At 39.4% G+C, this 13,047-nt stretch overlaps 1 protein-coding gene across 5 annotated transcripts in view; it reads right to left on the bottom strand.

Annotated features, from left to right (window-relative positions):
• The window catches only part of GDA (guanine deaminase), an 87,752-nt gene that overhangs the window by 41,037 nt on the left and 33,668 nt on the right, over nt 1–13,047 (bottom strand). For all 5 annotated transcript variants that reach the window (XM_064490275.1, XM_064490273.1, XM_064490276.1 and 2 more), the window contains one exon: nt 7,235–7,323. In XM_064490275.1, coding sequence (XP_064346345.1) covers nt 7,235–7,323 — 89 coding nt within the window. The remainder of the gene's footprint in view (nt 1–7,234; nt 7,324–13,047) is intronic.

Genomic DNA, 13,047 nt, shown 5'->3' with positions numbered 1-13,047 from the left:
CTCCCCCGACTGGTCACCACGAGTTTGTTCTCTTGATCTTTGAGTCTGTTTGTTTTGTTATGCTTGTTCATTTGTATTATTTTTTAGATTCCACATGTAAGTGGAAACATACAGTATTTGTTTTTCTCTGTCTGACTTAAACTAAGTGAAGTAACACCTTAGAGGTCTGTCTGTGGTCATTGGCCTTTTACAGGCAAAGGGAGTGGCTTCGGTGCTAAAGGCACTTAGGCTCGTAAATCTCCATAAACGGCTTCCCTGGCTAAGGCCACGGCCCCACCCATGCCACACCCTCTGGCTGAAGCCTGGGCCCTGACCCCAAGATGGGCCAGCAGTGACCTCAGTCTTGGGGAGTGTCGCACCCTCCCTGCATGGACCACGCCAGAGGGAGATGGCACAGCCCCTCTCGTCCTCCAGGTCCTGGCCGTCAGCTGAGCACACGCAGAGAATCAAAGGCATGGGGTCAGGCATGTGGGACCCCAGACACCCTGGGGCTCGGGTCTTTTTTGCCCACTTGTAAAGAAACAGGATCTATGCAGCTAAGACCTCAGGGCCTAGCCGTTGCCTCTCTCATTGCGGGAGTTGTCTGTGTGACTGCTGGGAGGTGCAGGGTTATAAACAGGTCGGCTGGGGTCAAGCCTGGCGTGGGCCACCAGGTACCCACTGTTGTAAACAGGACGGCCTGGGCCTGGCATCTTGGTGCTGTTGGTTACAGGGGAGACGGCTCCTTACTAGATTATGTGGGGGCTCCGTGATGCCTCCTGCACACAGTGCCAGTAACTCCAAAGAGCCCTAGAGCCGGGAGGGGCCAAATGTTTCCACATCCGGTCTGCATTTTCAGAAACACAGGCAGGTGGCTGATGAGGGCTATGCTGCTTTTAGGACAGATGGTTTTGAGTCACTTTGCCTGAAAAATGAGCATGAGCCCAGGGGTCAGACGCCTGCGTCTGCTCCTTGGTTCTGTCTGTAGGAACAGCCCAGGGGCAGACCTGTTCCTGGGTGTTCAGCATGGGCTTCAGACACAGAATATATGTTGTGTTGTTTTTGGCAGCGTTGCACGCACCAATGAAGCAGCTTCAGTGTCTTTTGAAAAGCACACGGAATTTTCCGCAGTCTGAATTCCAGGAGACACGGAATGCTTATGAGCTGGAGGGTGTGGGGCAGGAAAAATTGAAGTATTCAGAGAAGGTGTGAAAACTGTAAAAAGGACATCTCAAAAGTCTGGTCATTGGTGTGTTTGTGCAAGAAGGGTGGACGTGGGTGTTGAAAGGAACAAAAATCAACCCTGAAACGTCCGGCCAGGAGGCGGTAGGGGCTTCCTGCAAAGGTGGGGAGGTGCTGTCCAGGCCTGCCACTCCAGGGATCTCATGTGGGACCCCAGCCCCTCCCAGTCTCCCTAATGTTTTTAAGAGTTTTCGCAGAGGCACTACCCACAGAACTGAGAGGCAGCCAAATGCTAACGAACACTTAAAGCTTTTCTAAAAAAGAAAAATCCAGCTTACTGGTGTCTAATCACATCCAAACAGACATTTGTTAAAGGACAGTCTGTGCCACCACCATCACCCCAAGTAAACATTAGTTACATTTCTATATACGTAGGAATTTGAACTTAAAATCTGACGTAACAAAGAATCCCTTATACTATACGAATTCAAATGTGTACCTCCTAAATGGAAGACAAAGCCACAGCTATCTATAAATGCTTTTAAAAAAAAAAGAGACCTAGGAATGGTGGTGATGATGATGATGATGGTGAAGCAAGTAACCTTTACTGAACACGGACACATACTGGGCACTGGGCACAGCGTTCTATGTGCCTCATTTTATTTGGGGAAGGCAGTCTATTACAGGGGTTAAGTATATACATTCTTGACTGAGACTGCCTGATTTTTAATTTAGGCCCCACCATAAACCAGCAGTGGGATAGGCCACATATTATTTAACTTTTCTGTGACTCAGTTTCCCCTTACATAAAATGGAGAGAGTAGTTTTACCATAGGGCTATCGTGAGGATTAGCATTTGTAAAAACACTGCCTAACACCAAAAATATTAGTGATAATAATAATGATAATGTAATGGTCCTAACAGACTTGTCAAGTAGCATTGTAATCCCCGTCTATGTAAGAGTAAACTGAAGCTCGGGAAATTTAAATATCTTGAAAAAAGTAATCATTCAACTTCAGCTCTGGAGCCTAAATTCAAACCCAGGCAGCAGCCTCTGTACTCGAGGTCACTACCCTCTGTATGACAGAACTTTTCATTCACTCTGGAAACGCAGAGCAGTAACAGCCTACGAGTACGTCAGGAAGGTATCAGTAAGCGGACCCACAGCATGGGGGGCATGCAGACAGGGAGCAGAGATACAGATGCCTCTCCTGTTCGTCACTGACCTCTCCAGGACACTTCAGTCCTTGGGGCTTTTACTGTCTCCACCACCATAAAATGAAATAGCAGTGTGATTTCTTCATGTAGTTAAGTTGTTCAATCAAGTAATATTTCTCAACTATCTACTATGTTAAAGAAACTGTGCTAAGCCTCAAGTCCAAAGAGAAACGACCTATGCTTGTCCTCAAAGTGATTATAATCTAGTCGAGGAGATTAGAGGTGAGTGAGGACATCTGTGTGTGTGTGTGCGTGCACATGTAAGAGAGAGACAGAGACCCAGACAGAGAGACAGAAGGAGCAACTTCATTCCTAGTAATTCACCCAAGTGAAATCAAACACGTTTACAAAAAGGATTGTATAAGATTATTTATAGAGGATTTATTCATACTAGCCTCAAATTAGAAACAATCCAAATACTACAGGAAAATAGATAAACTGTGGTGTATCGATACAATGGAATTCTGTCTGGCAATGAAAAAGACTGAACTACTAACATACACAACAATATGGGTGAATCTCAAAAATATGTTGAGTGGAAGAAGCCAACACAAAAGGGTACATATTAAGTATTACATTTATATGATGTTCAGAAACAGGCAAAAGTAGTCTCTGATAGAAATCAGATGAAGGGGCTAAAGAGTGACTGGAGGCAGCACAAGGGAACTTTCTAAGATGATGAGAATGTTTTATATCTTTTTTTTTTTTTTTTGCCTCATGTTAATGCGGTTGGTTTTATATGAGGCTTGTAACAATCACAGAAAGATTATGAAAAACAAGGAAAGTTGGTAATTAACATTTTTAAAAATTCTTGATTCCTGAACAAAAGAGATAAAACTAACAGGAAAAATGACATGGATGATGAAGTAGAATGTTTTATATCTTGATTGGTGTGTTTGACAAATAGATATATATTTGTCAGAATTCATCAAATTATATAACTAAGATCTGTACTTTACCAAATTAAAATGTTTCCTAAAAGTCAACTACAAAATAGTTTTTTTTAGAAAGGGTCTTGAATACTCAATTTAGTGAAGTAACATGTACTTGTTAGTCTATAGCCGGGGCAGGGGGGAGGCAGTCATGAGACATTTTATCCTGGGTTTTTTAATTTTTAAATTGGCAGAACAGAATATTGAACTTTGGGTTTAGGAAGAAGAATCTGGTGGTGGCAGGCACGTGTGGGGCACTCTTCCAATCTCTCAAGCATGAGAGCATTTCTGACTAAAGATTATGGTGATGGAAACACAAAGGAAAAGGATAAATACGCGAGAAAGTACTTGATCTTTTATTAGCTCAGGGTAGCAAAGGAGAGGAAACAGTAAGTTTTGAGCATGTGCGGCTGAACACATGACATGGAGTACAGAGAATTTAGAAGGAAAGTCCATTTTGAGGGAGGGGCAATGTCATACTAAGCCTACAGTGAAAATATGGCTTCCAAGTCTCCAAAAAGCAATTGAAAACATGTGGTGAGAGGACACAGAGTTAAAGATGAGAATCAGATCTGAGAGTCTCTCCTCTATAGGTAACCTGAGAAGTTGGTGGTGCCAGAAACTTCTGAAGAAAGAACAAAACTAAACCTTGAGTGGGTAAGGGATAGCTCAAGTGGTAGAGTGCATGCTTGGCATGCATGAGGTCCTGGGTTCAATCCCCAGTACCTCCTCTAAAAATAAATAATAAACCTAATTACTACCCCCTGCCAAAAAAGCCCTAAACCTTGAGCAGGACCCTCCCCTTAAAGAGTAAGGCTGAGGAAGAGGTCATGCTCAATCTAGTCATTTTCAGGAGGATAGAGAGGTATGAGGGACAGCAATGAAAGGAAGGGGTACAGGACAGTGACTAGTGTCAAAAACCACAAAAGCCAAAGACTGTGAGAGCTCTCCTTTCCATACAGTGGTTGTGGAGACCCTTGATTTCACAAGGGTTCAGTCCTTCATTATCTAAGCACTAACCAAGCCTCCAGTATGTTTTAGTTGCTGTCCTAGGTGCTGAGGAGAGAGCCATGAACATGAAAGACAGGTGTTGGAGAAAGGACTGAGCAAAAACTATTTGGTAGTGAAAGTTAAAATGGTGACACTGGGGAATAGTGAAAATCCCTTTTTGTCTTCCATGTAGGAGAAACCCGAGCACGTCCTAAAGGTAGCAGAGATGAAAAAAGTAGAGGAGATAACGAAGGTACAAAGTCTTCAGAGGCAACTGGGAGCAAAGCTTTATTGCATTTGAAGTCTAACTTTCACCCAGAAAACCCAGCAATCCCATTTAGGGAACAAAGTATTATGAAATGCTTATTAACAGAAATAGTCACATAATCAAAGTTATATAGTCCAGGATTATTACAGATAACATGCAGGCATGTGGATTATCAGAGCTGCACATGAGATTAGAGGTAACTGAGTCCAGCTACTCATTTTACAGAGAGAACAAAAGGAAGCTTGGAAATGGCAAGCTCATTCATGGACCAGCCAGGCTTAGAACTCAAGTTTTCCACTCAACACATCATTTACAGCTACACTGTCACCATCAAAAGTCAAGCTGCAGGCAAAGTGGAGGGGCTTGGAGGCTGAAGCAGGAGAAGGTGAAAAAGCTCTCCTTTCTCCCTCTGCTTTTCCACTTTCCTGTTTTCACTTTACTTAATCACTATCCTAAATCCTTTAGAAAAAATCTCAGCTTCCCCCAGATAAAAACCATCAACTTTCGGTTCCAAACCTGTGGTGCTAGCTAGGCTGTATCAGAACCTGAGGAAAAAGAACAATATGGGCCCCTGTGTACACTTATCAGAACATCCACCTGTCTTTTAGCCAGGTGGAAAATGTTCATAAAAGCCCTACAATCAAAACACGTGACTGTCCTTATGAAGCCTGAGTTACTCAATCTGCTCACACACTCTTGTCCACCCTCATCAACATACCCTGCTGGGGATGCGATGGTCCCATGGACCTGAGAACCCAGGGCTCTTTGAAAACCACGGTTTCGCCGCACAAAAATGCAAGGGTGTGAAACAAACAGTATCTTGTCCTTATTAAAAATTTTGGTATTTTGTTCATTGCGGGGTTTTTTCATTAATTTTGATTTTTAAAAATACTGCATTAAACTATTATTTATCTTGAATACTGAGTTTTTCACCCTCCCTACCACTTTAATTCTGGCCTTCTCAACCTCTCTCAGTCCGTGGTCACAGTCTGATCCACTCCTATCAATGTACTGCTCAGAATGCTGCAGTTGTAATTTTCATTAAAAACAAAATCCACATCGTGCTGAGACAGACCTGTAGATACACTGACTCTATTAAACAGACTGTCAGAGACATCATGTATTTTAATCCCGACTTGAAGAAATTCAACAGTACCTATGTTATGTGTTTGATATAAGAATCACTTTGTATTTTATGTATGATTTTTCTTCAAAGATTTCAGTGTTCCACTGAAGTTTAAATTTTTTCTTACTTCATCACTTTTCTGTGTGCAGTGCTTACAGGTCCTCTGGAATCTGCATTTGTTTGATGGATTTAACTCCAAAAGCAGCCTCATAAAGAGGGACAAAAGATATGAAGACTCCCAGATGTGTTCACCCTTCTCACCATTCCCCAGCCACTCCAGCCTCCTCTCACCCCCTCCCAACCTCTGTCTCATTCACTCCCAAGCCTTCTTCTAATCCCTCACAGCAGAGGCACACAAGATGACGACTTATAAATGTCAGTTGTTCCTCAGAATATATGAAACATGAAAATCTAGCAAAGGAAGCAGGTGGTAACAGCAGAAGTGACTGAGATGATCTCTATGCCCAGTGGATTCATATGCCTGCCTACTGCCTGCATGCTTCTAGCCCCCAGAGAGGCAGCAGGGAGAGGGAAGGAGGGAGGAGATGTGAGGATAAATGTAAGTGCAACAAAACTTTAGGGCCAGTCACCCTGTCTCTCTAGACTGACCAGCTCCTCTGCCTCCAATCCTAAGGGGGAGCCCAAGTCACAGATCTGCTGCAGTGGAAGAGGCATCCACCATTACTTAGGACAATCCTTTTGTGAACAGCCCAGGAGATGAGCTCCAAGAGGGGAAGGGGCTTGCTTTCCACCCAACAGCTGCAGAGCTGTAAGGTGAGGGTGCACACCAGGCAGTCTAATTTCCTAGTTCAGTGTTCTTCTCACGACATTATTCTGAGGCTACTTTCCGAGTTATAAAAATGTTTTTTAGGATGAAAATTATTTTAGTTGACTTTGGAACTTTTACTGACTTTGGAAACACACTTGGCTTGAAACCAAGTAAAATCTTTGAGTTTAAAAAATAGTATTCCCATTTCCAAAAGAAAAATAACCCAGGCCAGTCACAGGAAACACGTTTGGTACAAATATTAAGAACCACTAAATAAGTAGGAACATAAAATCAAAGCTCAAATGCAGTTTTGGAGATAGGTCTTCCCTAACCATTCTGTTAGAGTTATTCCTCCCCAGACCTCCCCACCTCCCTCCCACTAGTTTATTTCTATCATGCTCCCTCTTTATTTCCTTTACAGAAGGCATCACTGTCATGCTTACGAATCTGTGCACCTGTTTATGCCCCTGTTCCCCATGGGCTGTCAACCCTGTAAGGGCCAAGACTTTGTAGATCATTTTCACCTCCAAATCCTAGTCTTGCACATAATAAGCTCAGTAAATATTTGCTGAAGGAAAAATGAACGATGGCAGCCTGTAGTTCTCAAAGTTTCCATCCTTCAGCTCTATGTTCTCTATTTACCTTCTCTTTCCCACCTCACCCTCCAAAAAAAAAAAAAAAAAAAAAAAGCCTGTCTCTCAAGGCAAGTTTGTCATTTGAGACTGGTTAATGGCATCAAACACAAAGAAAGAAGTTGGCTCTGACTTACTGGTGGCTCAGTTCTCTTATTTCACATGGCTTGAAGCACCATTCTTTGGCCAGCTTTTCTTGTTGGGATGCTTCTTCCAAAAACACTATCTTTAAAGAAAGAAAGAAAAGAATCACAAATTAATGAACCATAGTCATTTATTGTTACTAAATCTTAAAAGAGATTATGCCATAGCTGAATTTTAAAAGGTATTTGATAACAAATGGGATAGAGTTTATGGGCAAAAAGACAAGTATTCGCCTTTGCTTGCCCAAAGAAGTAAAGTGCATGAAATTTCCCCTTTTCTGCCATTCTATAGATATAACACTTCCAAAATTCTAATTTGAAGATTCAGGATATTAAAAATGGCTAACTGGTATCTATTTCTCCACCCCCCCCCCCAAATAATTAAGGGAAACAACTGTTTATAGAAAGTGTGCCTCACTGCAGATGAATGAAAGATTTTTGTTAGGATATTATAGGAAACCCAAGTCCAGAGCACAGAGCACATATATCATGGGGCATTTATTAACACTGAATATAGTTGCATGTAATTGCCTGACATTGGAATCTTAGCATGAACTATGTTGATGTTCTGAAGCTAGACATCTGCTATAAAGAGGTCTGCTGTATTTTTCTAGCATTGTGCATGAGACACTAACAGAATGATCTCTCACATGGGGCTTGTGAACCTGTAACAGGCGGGAAACCTTGGATGGGTCCCAGTCCCTCTTGTTCTGGTTTCCCCATCTGCAAACTGGGGCTAACATCAGTATATACTTCACAGAGCTACTGTGAAGACTAAATATGATTATTTCAATGAAGAAGTTAACACATCCCTGGAACATGTTAAATGCCAGATATATCTATTGTTGATTCTTTTTTAAATAAAGTGTGATTGCTTTCTCTATAAAAATGGATTGAAAAGCAAGAAAGGACAAGGAAAAATGAAAGACATATACAGGAAATAGCCTGTTTCATTTTTAAATGCAATATTGTGAAAATAAATGTTTAATGGAACATAAAATATTGAAAAATGGTATATAAAATGTACTAACAAATTAGAAGCAAAGCAATATACTGTGGAAAAAATTGTGGAACAGAAAATAAATACTGACTCTACTCACTGATGATATCCTTTTTTTTAAAAAAAGGTAGGGATTTCTATCAGAAAAGAAAATTAAAATGTAATTCCTACAAATATGGACAAGTAATTTGATGATTCTAAAAATATATTAAATCAGTCAATGTCAAAGCAGAATAAAAAATTAATTTAAAAAAATCACAAGAACAGAATTTATCAATATATCCCTGATTTACCATTAAAGGCAAAAGAAAAGAAAGGAAAGGAAGGAAATATTGGTAAAGTACTACACTCATACATTTGAAAGTACATTTGAAATAAATGCTTCTGAGGAAAATATGAACAATCAAAATTTATCCTGGAGAGATAGAAAAACTGCATGAACCAGCAACTCTAGAAGAAACTGAGGAAGTTTTACTAACCTTTCAGGAAAGGTCATGGTTCAGAACCATGCTGTCTAATAGAAATATAATGCCTGTCACAAATGCAAACCACATTTATAATTTTAAAATTCCTAACAGCCACATTAAAAGTGTAAAAAGGTACAAGTAAAATAAATTTTAATAACATATTTTATTTAACAAGATAGTGGCCATGAGAAAAGATTATCATGTCAACATGAAATCAATATAAAAGTTATTCATTTTAATTTTTTGTTGGTACTTAGTCTTCAAAATCCAGGGTGTATTTTGCATTTAAAGTACATTTCAATCTGATTGAGAAATTTTCACTAGAAATACTTCATCTGTATATTTAGACTTTATATATTCTACCAAAAAAAGTGGGCTCAGAAACCCTGGTTATCCTCAAAATACTAAAACACTGAGTATCAATTTTTAAATGAGAAATTGAATTTAAAATAAAAATAAGAAATTGAAAATTTAAATTCAGTTCCTCACACATATTAGCTACATTCCAGGTGCTTATTAGACCTTATTAGTGCATATTCAGAGAATTTTACAGCAAAGTTCTTTCCAGCTTACAAAGAACAGACAATGCCTGTTAAGAGCTCCAGTGCATGGAAAACAATGGACACCTCTCTATTTCCAAAGCTACCACAATTCTCATACCAAAAGCTGACAAAGAACACACATATATAAAAATGCAGATATACAGAGAATGAAAATTACAAGCCAATGCCTTTTGTTATTTAATTATTAAAGAACTAATTAATGATAAATATAGATGCAAAAATAATCCCAGTGATATACTGGCAATAAAAAGCAAAAATACATTAAAATAGTAATTCAGCATGTTTGTAGCATGTAAGCCTCAATTATTTCAACCAAGCAAGACATATCTTCAATGAACTTATAGCTGATGTTGAGTAGTTAGGCAAGGGCCCTTACTCCTCAGAGATGGCTGGAATACATCTACCTACCCTTTTTTCTGTTTTCTTCAGTCAACATGAAAACTAGAAATCACCTGCTCCTCAAATACACAGCAGGGAACTTGACCTGCACCATTATCTTCATAAAGCTCTACCTCCTTGTCCCCAGCCTGCTTCCGCAGCTCTCCACTTCACTGTGACCTCTTGTTACTGCCCATCTACTAACAGCAAACCCCCCTATGTCTTTAATATCTGCTGAGTTTTCCCCTCCTGATAACTGGGAGGAACTGGGAAGGAGGGAACTGTCCATCCCCAAGGACACAGCCTTCTCTACACTTCTCAGATGGCAAGTATTCATACATTAGTGTCAGGCAATGAGGTTCCATATGCACCACAGCCATTTGAAAACCATTTTTCCTGCAGCTTCTTGTAAACATAACAAAACTCCTTTTAAGACCTGCTCCTTTCAGCTTTCAAGGCATCCTTTCCCTCTCTTTGTTGTTCTCCTTTACCAACCTTTCCCTCATTGTTCAAATCTTGATACCTGCCCCATACTCCTCCCCACTGCAAGTCCTGCCTTTATTCCTAGGCACGACAACATGGACAGCCCTCTTGAGATCACAGCACCTACTTCCATGAACTCACCTTCAGTGATCTGTTGATGAACAAGTGAAGTTTATGAACTTCACATCGTGACCACACCTTGGACATGTGCATGACCCATAACTGCTCTACCTCTAAAACCACAGACTCACACAACTGACCACCATTTATTTCCTTTTTCCTGTTTGCCACTTCAGCTATTCCAGTCAACCATCCACCTTCAAAAGCCCTCTCTTTACTTCTTCCTCTCTACTTTCCCCCAGTCTATCAGCTGTCTTTTTTCACCATTTTCCTTGTCCAGCTTAAACTCACCAGCTATTATTTCCTATTTCTTACATCTTTTAGTTAACATACATGTGGTAAACTTTCAACACGGACTGAACCCAGCCCTGCTTCTCTGGGCTGCACCTGAGGAACCAAGCAGCATTGCAGGAAACACATCACATGGTAAATAGAATATCCATGATCATCAAGCTTAAAGGGGCTCCAACCAATGTCTGTGCCTGGCGCCTGAAGACATTTTTCCAGCACTGTCTTCACTGTCAATACAACTGACAGGAGACCTAATTGCTTATCCACTGATCATTAGAAATATTTTTTAGTAATAGATTAATATATAATTTTCATGAAATAACTCAAAAGGAGTTCAAAGAATTGAGGGATATTGCTATAATAAAACTCCACCCATTCCCATCTACTTGATTTATGTGAGTATGTTTCTCAATATGTACATCTATAAAAACGAAAAATAAGAAAAAATTAATGCTGCTCCTATTTAATTCTACCAAAAAGTAATACTCATCCATAGATTTACTACCAAGTTGGAAGAAAAAAATTGCCTTTTTTATTTTACATCTAACAAATTACTTTTCAAAATGTGTAATACACATTTAAAATTTTTCTATGGTCCTACGAAATTTTAAATATTTAAATTTATGCACACAAGTTTTATTGCAATGGTTGAGCAATAAACTTTCAAGTGTAAAACTATATTGTATTTGCACAAATTCTGTAAGGAAAGGAGAATAGAATTAGTAATTCTAGGAGAAAAAGGGGCTATGTAGCATTTCAAATCATTAATAAGGAGCTAGTTCATGATTTTTTAAAAATAGATTAAGGTATATATCAAACCACTATGTTTTGATTCCAAGACACATTTTAAAAAGTAATGGCACAGCTTAATTTTAACTCACATGTGTTTACAATTTGCCAGAAATTATAAGCTTCATACATTTTTTTAATTTAATAGAAACTACAAATATCTTTTTAAAATGCAAAAGCATATAGAATTTTTCAAAATTCTTTTAGGGGGCACGTTAGTTTAAAAACGTGAAGAGTATTTCTGTTGTCAGCTCTCCACCATCATGATTTAACATCTACCCACTTACGCCAAAAATGTACATCAAATTTGTTTAATGGTGAAAAGTTGCAAACAATCTCAAAAGTCAATCAAACAAGGAATTGGTTAAATATAACTAAACACTGCAGCAATGAAAGGTATCAGTGAAGACTTATATTTACTGAATTATCCTTGACATAATCTTAAGATTTTTCTAAAATACGGGTTACTGGATAAAATGTACGGTATCAAATTTTTATAAGAATATGGGATACGTGTGTGTGCGTTGGGCTGAGTTAGGCTGGGTTGAGTTGGCATGTCTAAATGTTGACAGTGGTTATCATCTCTTTATAGTAGAACTTGGGAGTAATTTTTGCTTTCGTCTTTATAGCTTTTTGGATTCCAGATTGTTAATAGTAAATGTTCTATTCTATCTAAAACGAAGTCAGTTCCATTTAAAATGTATATGAAAATGTAACATAAAAAAGAGAAATAGATAAATATAATCTAATTATAGAGCCTCTTACTGGGGAGTTAGGACACACAGATATAGATATGAATCAGATAGGGGAGGGCATAATGGCAGTGCCATGGACCTCACCACTTCAGAAAGAGTGGTTCAGTGGGCGTGGTCAGTGAAGGTTTCAAAGAAAAAGCAGAACTCCTACAATGATGGGTAGGACGTGGGACTTGATAAGTAAACGGGGCTGGAGGGAAAGGTATGGAAGGGGTAAATAATGACAAGAGCAGAGGCAAAGAGGCAAAAAACTATAAGCTGTATTATAGACAGACCTGTATTTTAACACCAGAGCCTGCGTTGGCAAGAACTTTAATTCACAAATCAAGAGCTTAACAGGCTTTTTTCTTGCTCTTACTCGTGTATTCACTCAATAATTAGTGCTTGTGCGAACCCTGTGTGAGAAGCACTATTCCAGGGACTAGGAACAATAAATCGATAGATGAATATAAGACATATTGCATATATTAGTGTGTGCTATGATGAAAAATAAAGTAAGGCTAAGAAAAAACGTGGGGTCTCTCCAAGAGGTGATGTTTGAGCAGAGATTTGCATGAAGCGAGGGAGTAAACTACTTGTATATTCTTGGAAGAGCACTCCAGGCAGAGGGAATGGCTAGTACAAGGACCTTGATAAGTATACTTAAATTCAGTTTAAATTAGAGGTTTGGTGTGTTTTGAAACACCAGGAAGGCCAGTGGGATACGGTACAAGGACTAGAAGACAGAGTGATAAAAAAAAATGAGTTGCAGAAGGTAGTGAGGGGTTTTGTAGGTCATGGCCTTGATACTTATTTTTAGGAAATTCCTAAAAAATATTTTGGAAAGTAGGTGGCAAAGTTACAAAATATCACTGGCATTTCCTGTATGGGGCAATGGCTCTCTTATCCTGATGTCTCCTGGGTGTATGTGGCTATTCACCATCAAGAGTGCCTACCATGGCCCATGGCCTTCCTCTTCACA

The sequence above is a fragment of the Camelus dromedarius genome, chromosome 10, assembly GCF_036321535.1.
Source record: "Camelus dromedarius isolate mCamDro1 chromosome 10, mCamDro1.pat, whole genome shotgun sequence".
NCBI lineage: Eukaryota > Metazoa > Chordata > Mammalia > Artiodactyla > Camelidae > Camelus > Camelus dromedarius.
This window is presented reverse-complemented; position numbering and strand designations above follow the sequence as displayed.